The sequence below is a fragment of the Agelaius phoeniceus genome, chromosome 6 (genome assembly GCF_051311805.1).
Source record: "Agelaius phoeniceus isolate bAgePho1 chromosome 6, bAgePho1.hap1, whole genome shotgun sequence".
NCBI lineage: Eukaryota > Metazoa > Chordata > Aves > Passeriformes > Icteridae > Agelaius > Agelaius phoeniceus.
Window position 1 is genome coordinate 35,516,228 of NC_135270.1, and position 15,910 is coordinate 35,532,137.

The following is a 15,910-nucleotide window of genomic DNA, read 5'->3' on the forward strand; positions in this document are numbered from 1 at the left end:
GAGAAAAATTTCATTAAGGCAAACTATCTATAGACAAGCACTAGGCATAGGCAATACTTGAATATAGATAACTGGCACCTATTCATAATTTTGCATAGACAGTAATCTCACAGAAATGTTCATGTGGGAAAAAAATTACTCCTCATGCAAACTAAGGCTGTGGAGCACAAATATGGCTGTATTTACACATTTACATTACATGCTTTTATACATATATTACAAATGTGTAATAGTATGTGTGCATTAACATGGAAAAATACTTTACACAGAGTAAATTTGAAGGCAGCATCTAAGTAAATTTGATTTAAATATCTCTTGTTAAAGACAATGAAAAATAATTTGCATCTCAGACTTGCCCTGATCTCAACTACCAATCACAATATATACACGTTCTTCTGCTTGAACAGCTGACAATTTATTTTCAGAGAAAAGATACTGAAAAATGTGAAAAGAAAAAATAAAAAAAGAAAGAGCTGTCTCAAAAATGAGATGGAGGTGAGAAAATCAATAGATTTACTAATCCTTTTTGATTTCACAATACATTTTTCCCTTTTTTCTATATAACAAATACGCAATGTGATCCTTTGCATATGTATAATAAATGCATAAATGCTTTATTAATTATTCTAATATCACTTAAATTCAGTTTTCAAAACATAAATTTCATCCTAACAAAGCTGCAGTCTCCTTTTCTTACCCTGATTCATCTGAGTTCCTATTAATGCCAGGCAGGTGTAACTTACAGTTAACTTTGAAATTGGATGCAGTAAAGACAACCATCAGAGTACACAAACACATTTTGTACAGCCAATCAGTCTTTCTGGTAATGTAATGTGTATCATTTATTATCTAATTACTTATGACATAATTAAAGCAGAAATTTCTATAAAATAGCCTCAATTGCTGGCATACAAGTGAAATACAACCTGTGAAATGTCTTCAACAAACAACTGTTATTTCCTTTTGTTTGTAAAACAATGTGATAATACTGGTTCTAGACTATATTTACAGTTTTATTAAACATTTTAAATTTATTCTTATGAACAAATTTTCTGCAAGGAAATGATTATCTTTTTACTTGATTTCTCTTTTTTTCTGCATCAGTTAATTATACATGTGCACAGGTCTGCAGATTTTAAGGTATTGTATTTTGTTTCAGTACTTTTTACTACAGAATGCCATTAATCATAGTCTAATCTATTTCATAGGCCAGTTTAATTCACTAACTGCAACACTTTTAAAAGAGCCCACATGGAGACTGCATTTCAGTATCTCATGGGTAGGGGGCAGCTGTTAATTTATTATCACCATTACTACAACTACTACTAAGAGAATAAAGTCAATCAATTCTCATTGCATTTTTAAGTTTGTTAAGTGGACAATAATGATAATCATAAAAAGCTGAGAAGCACTGAGCTCATGTACTATGCTACCTAAAAATATGAAAGAAGAATTTACACTGCACTGCATTTGCAGGCTTCCAGAAGCTTTAAACAAATAAAAAATCCCAACCATATTTTTCTAACCCCATCCAAATCACAGGTAGTAAGTTTACTTGAATGAGTAATTTATCATGTAGAAGTGTATTATTGTTTGATACTGTAAGGGGTGGGGGGAAATAGTCCAGCAATACTTTGATCTCTAAGGCTGCATTCACTAAGGTGCCATTTGAGAAGCAGGGGAAAACAGAAGATGAAACAGGCAGCAGACCCTCTGTACTCCAGACTAATACTATTCAAGGCTGCAAAGATTCAAATGTAAATCACTGGTAGGTCATAGACCAATGAACCCTTAGACTTAGAGGGACAATAGTCCAATTGATCCACTATTTGCAAACCATGCCTCAATATCTGCTATTACTTGCAGGAGGTCCAACTTGCTTTCAGGAAAAAAACCCAAAACAATTAACCAACTAACCAACCCAATCCAAACATCCAAAACCAAACCCAAAATCAATAAATGTGAAAATATCTACAAGCCCAAAACTAGGGGATAATACTACTGAATAAGATGCAGTTACATATTGTTTTGATACAGACTATCTGAAATCTAGGGTGCAATGTGTTAGGCAAAGGTCCCAACAGCTGCAGCCAAACTCTGGAAAAGGAAAAACATTCTACATCTTATTCTCTATAGTGCAATTCATCAACCTGCTTCCATGATTTGTATACAAAGAACACTCCTTTTTCACTCAAATCAGGCAGAGACCTACTATGATTGGTGGGTTTGTCTCACATCTGTCTATGACTTCTCACCATCTGATGAGTTCTCAAAGCATGCAGAGGACAGACAATGCATCTAGCAGTCTGCCTAGCCTAGCAAAGTGTAGTGCTACACTCTACCTACAAACAGCTTGGGAAAATGAAAATATTTCAGGTAGCAGAAAAAACCCAATTAACTAGCAAGGAGGATCTTCTAGGGCCAGGCCTAATCATGAGTTATTTGAGTGAGGACTCAACTAACACCTGACAGAAAAACACGGTATTGTGTTTTCTACATGACAGTCTGCTGCAAAGGATCTGTCCTAGTGTAACAGTAAGGTCTACAGCCTCAGTGTTTCTTCCCACATTCTCCCTTAATCATATAAATCTGAACTCCTTAAAAGCCACTAAATTAAATTCCAAATAATTGAAAACTTGGAGTCAAACCTTTATCTGACTGATTATGCAGCAGAGAAACAACAATACAGTCATCCAGATTTGCATTCTGGAAATTGCTCTGCTCTTCTGTTTTCTCTGGATTGTTCAAACAGAGAAGAAGGCACTCAGTGACTCTTTGCCTGTGCACCTGAGAATATGGCTGGATTTTCCACCCAACAGCAGTTTTAAATGAAACAGTACATCTACCATACTAAACCTGAGTATTAAGAACTCAAAGTCTCAGCTAACCTTCATTAGATCACAGAGTAATATGTTGCCAACTTTCACTCTAGCTTATTTGGGATGGAACGTGAACATGGATATTATTTGGAATTTTATAACACGCTATTAATTTTAATTTAGTATTGATAAAAGAATTATACTTAAAAAGGAACACAGAACATGAAGAAATTAAACACCCTTTGGTAAAGGACATTTGAAAACCTTTATCATATTTTGACAAAGAGAAAAATGTGTACTCTCCAAATTTTCTATGTTTTATGATCCTTTTTCCTAGGCAGATAGGACCTTCTCTTAGTATGGGGACATGGAAAAATGCCAAAACCTATATATCATATCTACAAATATTCATAAATGAAAGAACATATTAAATTAAGTGAGGGACTTTTTGAATTCTTAAACAACTTAAACAAGACAAGATGATGATAACCCTAGCAGTCTAAACAAAATGCATTAAATCCAAAAAAGCATTATCGTTTTACATGTTCACTACAAAATATTTTAAAGTGAACAAATCCCATGAACGTCATAAGTGTACTTTAAACAGTAATGATCTCATCATCTTAAGTGAAGCAATAATGATTTAAAAATAGATTATTTGAATCAAAAGCAGGCTTCATAAAATCACACTAAGATTTTCATGTTTTCTAAATCATCTAAGTCTTTATAAACAAAGACTTTCTCTCTTTTTTTAATAAGCTTTTTGGGGGCTTTGTCTTGTATTTTTACCTTTGGATTTTTATCTACTGGGGAAAAACAACAAAAAAATCTAACAACCAGGTAGAGTTTAAAGCATGAGTAGGTATTGATTTAAGACATTTATCCATTTTAATAGAAGGTAATAGTAATTCTGTTCATTACACTGAGAACATATATCTTTTCAAAGGGGGGATGAAGTAGGAAACTAAGTGATTCTAATTATTATCAAGCATAAAATTCAAACAAGATACACAAACAAGGAATCACATTTTTACTTACAGGACTGAAACTAGCAGGTCATTTATGACATCCTATGAATGACATGCCAGTATAGTTTTCAGAGACTTAGCAGTGAGAATCTACAACCTTCCCCATTTCTCAGGAAAGTTCCTGACATTTCTCCTACATTTAAGACAGGAACAGTAAACAGTGACCCCCTATAACTGTTGTGCAGTGGGAAAGAAAAAAGGAAATGAGTATGGAATATGAACCCAAATTATTACCTACATACTTGTCCCAAGGGGAAAAATTGAAACAGACAATAAGAACAGTAAAATCCCCAAACTGTTTTGCATATAAGATTTTTTAAATTGTTTAAACATTTTATATAATTTAAATACATATCCTAAGAAAACAATGCAAAGAAGTACTGAGCTCAGATACTGCAAAATACTAGAGAAATGGTTAAAGGACAAAATAAATACATTACAAGTAATGTATTAACACGAGGACAAGAAGAAAGTCTACAGTTAGTCCATGGAGGGTAGGTTACTTCTGCTTAGAGTTTAGACATGAAATGAAGGATTCCAGCTGTATAGAAGCAGGAAAAGTTACATCTAAACCAGTAGAACCTCTACTGGAATCCTCTCACATGAACAGGAGAGTAATTCTTCCTAGCCTTTTCAAGATATATGGCCTCAAACATTATTTATTATGTGCTACCCACAGTGTGCCATAGGCACCTTGTAATCAAAAAAGGAACTCTGTCTTATTAAACTAAAACAAGCTGGTTCACTAAATACTTTAGTTATGGTCCATATAAAACACAGTCTATTAGATAAAGTCTCTTTCAAACAGAATATGAGGTTTGTATTGTAGACCGCTGACAGCATCATCTGGATGTAAATGAAATGGTTGTATTTATCAGTAATGAATCAGATTGGCTGACAAGAGGTCAAATTGTTATCTCAGAGAATTACCATAGCAAATATTCTTAGTAATCCAATGGAAGTTACATCACATTTTTAATTCTATAGTAACTTTTTTAAGAATTGTAAATAATTTTATATTGACTTTGATCTTTAATACACAGTACTGAGATTTGGAAAGATCAAGTGATCCATCCAGCATTAGTCAATATGTGGAAGACCTCAAAAGAAAACAGATTTTCTCAACACTACCCTAAAAATTGAAATTAAAATCAGGGAAAAAAAAGTAGATTAATATTACGGTTAAAATATCCAAGACACTATATCTTAAATAAGCCTCATATCAAAGTTCAAAGGTAAACTGAGATAATATCTCACTGACCTAGGATGGCTACGGAGTGTCCTGGGATCATCATTAAAACTCAGTATTTGTGCATTAAGATTAAAGTACGGATAAAAAAATATCATTTGAAGCTGGTTATTGTACATATTTTAAAAATCCATGTCTTAATGATAACAGAAGGCTAAAACAAAGGTTTCTTTCCTATATCTCCCTCCACCTCCCACAAGAAGTTATATGTCAAATATGAGTTCATCAACCCTTTAAAAGCTGTCAGCATGCTTTACAGACTGCCTTTATTTTCAGATTCTACCTTTCTGTGAGGAATAAAAAGATGAAACTTCTGCAAGCAATTTTGCAAACAGGGATAGGGTGGTTCTTTAAAGTCAGAGAGGGAGATGGGGTGCGTCAATCATTACAATATCAATTCATCTCCCAGTCTCTAGTTATATGTGTACTATTATATCACATTGCAAGCTATAGACTTTGCATAAAATAAAGAGGCAATGTAAGCCAAAAGCACAAATTCCAAATACCAAGATTTTAATAGCCATATGCTTGTGCTCTACCTGCTGAGTACAGGCAGTTCCAAGAACCCTGGCTCAGTCCCATCATGTGAAAATGTTAAAAAGTATTATTTATTACAGATATTGCAGGAACAAGATGAGAAAGAAATGGTGAAATGAAAAAAGCAAATCTGAGGACTGAATGAACAAAATCTACACCTATCTGCACTCCAAAAAATTTATATTACATTGTACTAAATGCTAAGATTTTCAGGTGCAATAACAAAGCAGCCAAATTGAAGGTATAATTGTAAAAAATACAAATGCCATGGGAAAAAATAGCGTTTTAAAAAAGTAAAAATAAAAGGTTCATATAGTAAGTTAATGACTCAAAGTTTGCTATGATAAATCCTATTTTATTGCTAAGCTTAAGCCTATCTAAATTGTAAGGCAAGGAAAAAGGACTCTTACCCATTACTCTCCTGACTGACTATTAAGTATGAATGTGTGTTTTGGCCCTTTTATTCTCTTAAGCCAGTAGCAAAGGTCAGCAGTGGTAACAATTTCATGGAGCAAGGGAGGACTGGAAAAGGAGACATGCAAGTGTCCTTTACAGGCATACATCAAATAGGCAAAGGAGAAATAAAAACTTAGATTTATGTGTTTCTCCCTCTAAAATTAGAGTAACATCAGTTACACAGTCAGATAAAAAGAAAAAAATAATCTTGTGAATGAATAAAAATATGTAAACAGTTTAATTACAGAAATACTAGTCTATCTAAAGTCAATTTTTAAAATAATTAAAACTTGTACCTTTACTGGGTTCTACAGAGGAAAAGCAAGCATGTTCTATATGATGTTTAGTGCATTATTTATCACTTTAGAGATGAAATTACCTCTTGAAGTGTACTTTGGAGAAGTGAAATTGATTTCCTCCTCCTGGTAAATAAAAGTAAAGCTATATTCTGCCAGCTCCAGGGGCATCAGCAGAACAGTTTCACCATGGTAGCTATATGTCTATCAGTGTTTGGCTATAAACAGAGCTGACCAAGCTCATGAGGGTGTAACACAGAAGCTTTTAGTCTAAAAGTATAGAAAGATTGAGTTAGTTTCAGCAAATAGGCAGACAGGAGGGGGAAAAAAATTATTGGACATTCTACTGCCTCTAATTCTATTGCCTCTTTGGTTCTTTCTTCCTTGAGAACTTTGCAGAATATGGATTTTTAATGCGAAACAAGGTCCAAGGAAGTTCCACTGAAAAAATAAGACATTTACAAGAATAATATTGGCAGATGTATAAGTTCCTGGAACAAAGAACTGAAGAGAAACACACTGCCAGTGAAGAGGTTTCTGTTGCACTCAAGGCATCCCAGAAAAATGCAAAACATGACAGTTCTAAAGAAACTTTTCTTCCACTAGATAAGGCATTTTCAGACACTATCCTCTCCTTGAGAATTATAAAACAAGTAGTTCAGGAACACTGGATTTTTCCAAAACAATTCATCAAAAGCTGAAACTGCCATACAAAGGAGTTATGACCTCATCTGAATGGAGGCAAAGTGAGTCATTAAAAGGAAGATCTAATACAAGCCAGATTTCCTGCCTAGCTTCCTCTGACCTCTGTTGGCAGTGCTATTTTCTTCTTGTATTAAAAAGCGTGTCTAGAAATTGTTCAAACTCTGTCAGGGGAACACAACTGACATGCTTGTACAGCACAAGGCTCACATCAGCTGTTCTCATCAAAGCACAGACTCGACAATTCTCTAATTGCAATGACTTATGGGGGAGTCCTCCAACCCAGCTTAAAAAATCTCACTTCAACAGCAACCCAGCATGAAGTATTGTTTCAAGTTTGCTTAATCACCTTTCTAATCTTTAACATAAAATATCATCTTCTCATGAGTAAAACATTACATAAAATGGAATGATCATAAGCCTAATATGCCACCTTATGCACACAACAGAGTGTGCTGTGAATTCATCTTACATCTTAACACTGACTTTCCTGACATCCATCCAGTTAACTAAGCTCTCTCGTGTTATCATAATATACCATCTTGTGAGAAAATTCATACCTGAATGGTTATTTTTCTACTGAGAGCCATCTTACACAGCCATATATCAAAACAAACATCTACTATTGTTCTCTCATACTCTCCTGTTGGGCGTTCATGTGGCTGCAGACAGGTTTGAGGTGATTGTGTTGGAACCTATTTCCATGTGACAGCCGCAGTGCAGATACTTGTGGATACCCTGGTGCTGAATGCTAATCACCACTACAGCCTGGGAACAATTGCCAGTGATGTCACTTATCACCAGAATGAACAGAAAGGCCTTAATTGCCTTATCATGTGCTTTGTGCTTCCTGCTGGAATGGCTAGAAATCACTAGAAAATACGAGAAGGGATAAAATAATCATAAACCTGTACAAGTTTCAATAGTTAATAATAAAAGCAGTTCCAAAAGTCAATTAAGGAACTCATTACTCTTCTTCATATATACAGTTCTGATGCTGTTCAAAAAAGGTCTTGATTACTTGTATGAAAACTGAATTGAACACAGGTTATGAATAAAATGCATTAAAAGATGTAATTTGGAATACAGACAGGACACAAAGCATACATGTCATTTGGCTTGTGAATTTAGCTATATTACTTGACAATATTCTCATAGAACAACTTTCTATAAGCATAAGTATTTTTAGCTATTGAAAGGTCATTTAAAGTTTATACGCTACACTATAATTCTAATAATATAAAATTCATAGAACAGATGCAAAGTAGGTGCTTCTCTTATGCTAATTAACATGCTCAAATTTATCCTGTAAATAAAAGCACTTCTTCCTTTTTCTCTAAATAACGATCATCAGGATATACATATAATAAAAAAAAAAGTGTCAAAGAAAAGAAAGATAGTAAGAACCCATTGAAAAACAATCCCTGCACTCGTTTTCAAAACCTTCTAATTAAAATAAACAAAATACTAAAATTAAGAGAGAGAGAGAATAAAAGCTGAACAAAGCTTATAATAAAACATCCCTAGGTGTTGGCAAAGATTTCATCTTTGTCATTTAATGATGATGAAGCCAAGTAACTGTTGCTGGAATGGAAGCAGGCTGATGAAGAAGGCTTTCAAGTTGAAGTCAAGAATATCACAACCTATATTTTTCTTAGTAGTTCCTCTATCTATACAATGTCTTCCTAAATGCCATTAGTTTCTGTATTTGACACCCCCTCCAATAAATGTCATGTGTTGATCAAAGGTATAATGCTCTAATACACTTCTGTTCATGTGAAATTGTTTGTTCATACACCAACAAGTTCTAAGCAGTTCAAAAAATATCAGAGAATTAGTAATTAATAAAAGTGTTAACTTTCAGGGGAAATTAGCTTGTGAAGTAAACTTTTCTCATATTTGATGTTATTTATGCAAGATCTGATAGCAACATTCAGCTAACTGAAACAAACTGTGGGAGATCTTAGCATATACTAAATACTTACATTATTCAAACACAAAGTACATTAAGTTTAGCAGTACATCAAAATAAAGAAGGTATTTTTAAGCATGAATAAGTTCTAAAAAGCATGGTATGTAGCAATTTTTTACAACTTTTATAGGGAAGATGAAGATAATATGATAATTTGTCAACACAATCAACTGGACATGGACTTTTCCAGTTAAAATAAAAATAAATTAGTAGAATTGACATGCTGCTAAAAGGACAGTTTATGCATTTAAAAATACGATATGAATTAAACTTACTTAGATGTGTTTAGAAAGTTTTCAGAGAGATTTAATTTTACTTCTTTCTTCATCAATCAATTTTCATTTAAAATACTTTTTTTACTTAAATAATGCCCCTATGTTACTGTCCACAGACACATTTCAAAATTCTGCAATAAAGAAGTCTGTTTACCATTGCTGGGTTGAATTCCAGCTATTTAAGCATGGGTTTAGGGGTAATTCTATCATAATTTAAAATTGATCAAGGAAGTAATTACGTGTGTGCATATATACACAAACATATATAAACCAAGAGTTGCTCTGTCTACAAACACACCAGTTTTGTATCCTTGCAATTTATCAAATGGAAAAAAAAAAGCAACCCAACTATTTTAAAAGATACTTTGCTTTCATCAGAGATTTTAACAAAGCCCACCAAAATAAATTAAAAGAAGCAAAATATTTTCCATTTACTTTACCAATTTCTAACAAGAGTTAGATATCTATGGTTATGGGTGTATATATGTGAATGAACGAATAAATCCTTAACCCACCATATCTTTTTCTCCAGTTTGCAAGCTGTCACCCGTGAAAAGTATGGTGTAGATGGTAGGATGATACTGTACCTGATTGGCTCTGGAGGTGGTCATGGGATCAGATGGAGAGGACTTGGTGGTAGTTGGGGAAGATGGCAATGTCTGGGAACAAAGCAGTTCAGGAGCAAATCAACCTTTACAAGCCTTAGACTGAACAGTTAAAAAAATAAATAAACCAACAAAATAACATAACTAGAAAATTAAAAGAAATAAAAAATGCCTAAGACAAAAATCTTTCTCCTACTCATTGGAACTTAATGGAATTTAAAGTCAATTGGATAAATAATGCATGTAAATATGCATGCTTATGCATGTAAAAACAAATTCATGACTTGAAATCAAGATGGTGAACTCACATAAATACTCAAAAATATGCTGACCACATGAGGAATATATTCTTTCCTCTCTCCTCCTCTTGGGGAAAATGAAGACTATAAGTAAACAAAAATTCCAGCAAGTTCAATGAGCACACTAGGAACAGTTATCACTCTATGAACAAACAGGGCCAATGTCTGAAAGAAATTAAGAGACATTTGCTCTGGCACTTTATAAAGCACCATTGTACAGAAAGGACTTATAGCCAGCAAACTGTATTCCATACCTTACAACAGTTACGCTGAAGCTACCGCGTTTCTGGCTATATTCTAACTGCTAAAATATTCATTGATCTTTTTAAATCTAGAAGCAGGTGAAAAAATGTAAGCATCAATCTCATGATGGATGAACATGCAACTAATACCTTCATAACAAGTAACTACAAAATATTTATGATTAGTGTTAAAAACGTTCATTTAGTTGAGCAAAGGTCAACAGCTTATTATAGTTCTGTGTTCAAAATAAACACAAAAAAGAATTAAGAGTCATATTTATTGATCATCTTTTCTAAATAATATACATATGCTTAACATTAATTCTTGAACATATTAAAAAAGCACTGCTCTGTTTAAAAATTTTATATACACATTTCTCTTAAAAGTATTAGATCGTGACAGAAAAACTCTTCTATTCTTTTTATAAATGTAGTAAAAAAGTAAAACTCCAATTTTCAAAACATAACATACAATACTTATTCAAAGCATGTTTGTGACATCTTTGCAATATATAAATATTATAATATATCAAAAATTACACTATTTTTATGTCAAGAAATAAGTGTTAAATTGCTATACAATGGAATTTATAATATGTTCATATAGTTACTAACCAAAACTATTTAGAAATAAATAAAGCAAAATTTCACACTTTCAGCATTTCTGTTACTTACAATCATTGACAGTCCCTCATAAAATAGGTATACATACTTTTGCACTAAAACTCTTAATGCATATGAGAAAGCTGGGACACTGTGAATGCATAAAGTTGTGTATTAGCAAAATATGGGCTTGTACATATGCACACACAAATATTTTAGATGTATGTTAAACAGTATGAAGATCCATTTTTCATAGTTTGTACATAAACAGGCAGTCAAAACAGGAAAAATAAAACCTTAAGAAACAGATCTCTATTTTGTGCTTCCAACTTGTTACTCATTGTAAAGCAATAAAAACAAATAAAAACAGTTTAAGCATCAACTGGGACTCTTTCACGATAGTGATGTAGAAAATTCTATAATGTATAGGACCTTAAAAAATTATGCAGTTGGCAAACTGCTATTGCTCAGCAGGCACCCCACATTGTAAAAATCAAAACAATTATAAAGGATTCGCCCATGTCTTTTTGTACCAAACATGGGACAATCATGAGGGGTCCATTTGTGAGGGGCTAGAATTATTTAGCAAAAGATGTGTCTGATTCCACAGTGGTACACAGCTACACTTGTTCAGGTATAGAATTATGTTTCTGATTTTAGTGAGATGATACAATATTTCTCTTACCAAAGTCTGAAATTGCAATGAACTGATTTTTATCATTTAAGGCAAAACAGGAAAAAAATACAAAAAAAAAATACCGAAAACAAAACAAAACAAAAATCCCAACCAAAAAGAATGGAGAATTGTTTATTGCCCCAATAGGTTTTCTTTATTATAGCTAAGTATTAAACTTCCATCATGAAATCCCCAAAAGAAAAAAAAAATTCTAATATATTTTGACTAAAATATTTCAGAAAACTGATAATTTGTGTTGTCAACACCACTGCTAACCAGCACATATGGTACTGTATGTTGTTTTGGTATGCTAGGTTGCTTATTAAAAGGAAAAATAGTGTGTTCTTCACAGTTGTTATCAAACTTAACTAGAGGATTAATAGGGAAATATGTAGAACACTTCAACACTGGATAATGACAATCACTGATACCACAGATGATTTAAGAAACTGGAAACATCTCAATTTTCAATTTATAACAATCTTCCTAAAGCACAGAAATATATAGCCGTGATGAAAAAAGGAGTGATGATAATCATTCCAGGTGGCTGTTGAACTATAACATCTACTATGTAGAAGCATTTCATTATTTATTTGAGCAAAAGCCTGCTTAAAATACAATGGAAAAAATAGATTAATAAATTTAAAAGCAAAGACTGTATTAATGAACAAGAATCAACCATGAAAAGTACCTTTTATTAAAAAAAATGGCTAAATATTGAAAATAATTATTTTTTGGTTTTTTGGTGCTTTTTTTCCTTGGTATATCAGGTTGTTTGTATTTGAGGCTTGATCTCTCTTACAATGCTTACTGACATAACTACTTTTAGTTTTATATATATATATGTATATACACACACATACACACATACATATATATATAAAATAATTGACAGTGTTTTTTAAGAATTAGTCTCTTTTCAAGCTTCCATATAATTCTGAAGATGCACCTATTTATTTTTCTCATATCAAAATAACACAGAGTGATTTTTCAAACATTAAAAAGCCCCCACCAGAAACAGACATTTGGAGTTTGTATTGAATTTTCACTGGCTGTTAAGTATAATACAGTCTCAATTGCTTTGCAGAAACTTTTCAGCAAAATTGCTCCTTAAATTAGAAAGTTGGACAGAGCCCAATATTCTGACTTATTACGCAGCATAGAATGCATTAAAATTGGCAAATCTTTTGCATTAGGCAAGCACTCAAATTTAGTAGTTAGGTTTCTGACAATGAGATGTATAAACAGGTTAGAAATTGTAAGATGAATTTACATTACAAATTTCAATTTTTGAATCTGCTACTTCCATACGGTAATTGAGGATTTTCTGAAATTGCAGGTTGACTACTGACGTTATAGAAAAAAAAGTTAGAATTTCTACTACACACCACTTCTAAAACTTGCAGAGTGTTTTTTAAGGTGTTTCTTGAATAGTATAATCTAAGCCATGATGAAATTAAAGTTCTCTGTTTTCTTTAACACTATTACCTTTCCTAGTACTTACTGATACAATAATGAGTTACAGGTTACGGTATTTTTGTACTGACTTTACCCTTCTAGAACATGCATTTGAGAAAACAGATTTTAAATATTTAAAAAGGAGCTTAATTTTAGAAATAAAATTCTGTTTTAATCACATTTGAGGTGTAGCATCTTCAGAAGGTCCAAGAAAATACTACTACTTTGTGCCCAAGCACTGACTATACTGTGAGAGACTTCTCTCAGGGAGCCCAATACACTAAAGGGTGTGCAGAAATATGGTCAAATCATCACATTTCCATTCTTGGTATTTTTTGATTAATATAGTTAAGATATAGCTGCACCATGGCAATATAGATTACATACAGTCCATCTGCAATGGTGTTTCAAAAGGTCTCTGAGTCCTCTTTTGATACTATGACACCCTTATATACATTTTTACACTACAGAAATTTCAATACTTACATCATGGGTAATAAATATTAAAACTGTACTGAGACAATTAACTCAGTACCTAGTATATTTATATACTTAGGACTAGAAAGAGAAGGCAGAAAATATTAATTGAAACAGGGTTACAGACATGAAAGCATAGAAAGAACATAATTTCAATGTGAAGGTGACTGTATTTACAGTTTCCCATTTTCTAGTTTCTCACTACAAAGCTTGCCAAACAAAGGAGATCTTGGTAACAACATTACCTGCAATAAATAACTATTAAGACTAACCTAATACTGAGTTTCAGTCCTGCATATATTAATATTGGTGTTTTTAATCACTGAAATTACTGTGATAAAACTAATTTGCTTAAGTCAATATTTTAATGCACTTTAGGAAAAGTTTAAGACCTTCTGCAGTTGAAATGAGAAACAGAGAGAACTGTGAGGCCCCACGGCACAATCTACTGACTTACTAGACTTTCAACACTATCAGAGGTAAAAGACTGCTGCTTTGCTAAACAGAGTCTTCTTCACATCTGCTGTGATCTCTTTTAATCTGCAACTCTGCCAAAAGATTCTTATCTTGGAGATTACTATATAAATATATAACACATTTCAAAAAATATAATTTGGATAAAGAAATAATCAAAGATTAGTAATTTGCTTACAATTCAGACTGTAAAAAGGCCACTTTGATAACTTCAGTGACTTATTTTTTTTCCTACCTTTTCATTTCTGTAAAGAACGAATAAAATAAATTTTGATTATATTTCAGTCTCTTTGCATTTGGTTTTGCTTTTGAGTGGAAGAAGAGACAGGGCATAGGGAAATTCAAAAAGACTAAGAGGTAACTCATCTGTATTTATGAACTCTTGAGAACCTGACTTTGAGAAAGGAAATAAGTATGGTTAAGTATGATCGTGAAGAAAGATTCTCTCATGTTTTGTCAAAGACAAGAAGGGATAAGAAGATTGAAGAAAACCACCAGGCTCCATCTGGATCACCAGAGCAACTCTGGATGAAAGGAATAATTTAGAATTACTATTACAGTAAAAGGCACAAAAAATAATGAGGACCTCCTCGTTCATCAAAACTTGTCACAGTAACATAGAACACTACAAGATCTGGTGCTGTTACATGAGAGATCCTATAACATACAGGTTTAAAATGCAATCTTGAAGAGAAGGTTATCTCTTCATTCTGGGATACTTTGGGATACAGAAAGATACACCAAAACTGCAAAGCCACCAGAAGGTATGAGAGAACTTAAGAATTTTCTGAAGAACCAAAACACTACTGAAAATTTATGTGAAGTTGAATGCTGCTGTTCATACCGCAACAAAATATTCTATTCTCATTCCACTTTTGAAGCACAAAAGACTTAATAAACAGCTACAAACTTGACTGCATTCATAGACGAAGTTTTGCATAAATATTGAGATTGTATCCAACACTGCTGAAATAAAACAGAAAATAAAACTAGCGATCTGCCAGCAGAATTGAGCACATGAGGGACAGGATAAAGTACACATATTTTTATGGAATACTAAACTTTTGCCATTGGATTCAACATACAGAACTAAAGAGCTTTTTAGTTCTTGCAACTTGTGAAGACCTCTGCATATCTTACTATACATTGCAGAATGATAACTGGTGTGATTTTTCACCTCTGTTCACAAGTGAAAAATGTTCATGAGAAGTTTTTAACTAGATGAAAAGACACTGTGATCTATGAAGCTATTTATTTTTTGTTTAAAAGAAAACTAATTTTCTCATTCCACAGTTTAGTAGGATTTACTAGGTGACAGACTTTTTTCTTCAACAGATGATAAAGAAAAGAAAGGGTTCTCAGAAAGGGATAGGCTTTTTAAGCAACCAATGGAAGTTTCTTCAGATAGGAAGAATCTGAGCATGTTGGTGGATTAAGAACTGAATACAGCAATGTGCACATGCAGGCCAGAGAGCAAACTGCACCCTAGGCTCCTCTAGAAGAAGTGTGTCTATGAGGATGAGAAGTGATTCTGTCCCTCTGCTCTAGTGAGACCCTACCTGCAGTGCTGCATCTACCTCTGGGACTCACAAGATAGGAGAGACATATGGATCTGCTGGAGAAGATCCAGAATAGGTCCACTTGTGACTACATGCACCTCTCCTATGAAGATAGGCTGAGAGAATTGGCATTGTTTATTCTAGAGATAGGAAAACTTCTTGGAGACCGTAGAGCAGATTTTC

At 33.1% G+C, this 15,910-nt stretch overlaps 1 protein-coding gene across 3 annotated transcripts in view; it reads right to left on the reverse strand.

Moving 5' to 3' along the window:
• The window catches only part of NOVA1 (NOVA alternative splicing regulator 1), a 139,283-nt gene that overhangs the window by 15,877 nt on the left and 107,496 nt on the right, over nucleotides 1–15,910 (reverse strand). For 2 of the 3 annotated variants that reach the window (XM_054634463.2, XM_077180390.1), the window contains one exon: nucleotides 9,922–9,993. The exons of the other annotated variant lie outside the window; for it this stretch is intronic. In XM_054634463.2, coding sequence (XP_054490438.1) covers nucleotides 9,922–9,993 — 72 coding nt within the window. The remainder of the gene's footprint in view (nucleotides 1–9,921; nucleotides 9,994–15,910) is intronic. 3 annotated transcript variants of the gene reach the window in all.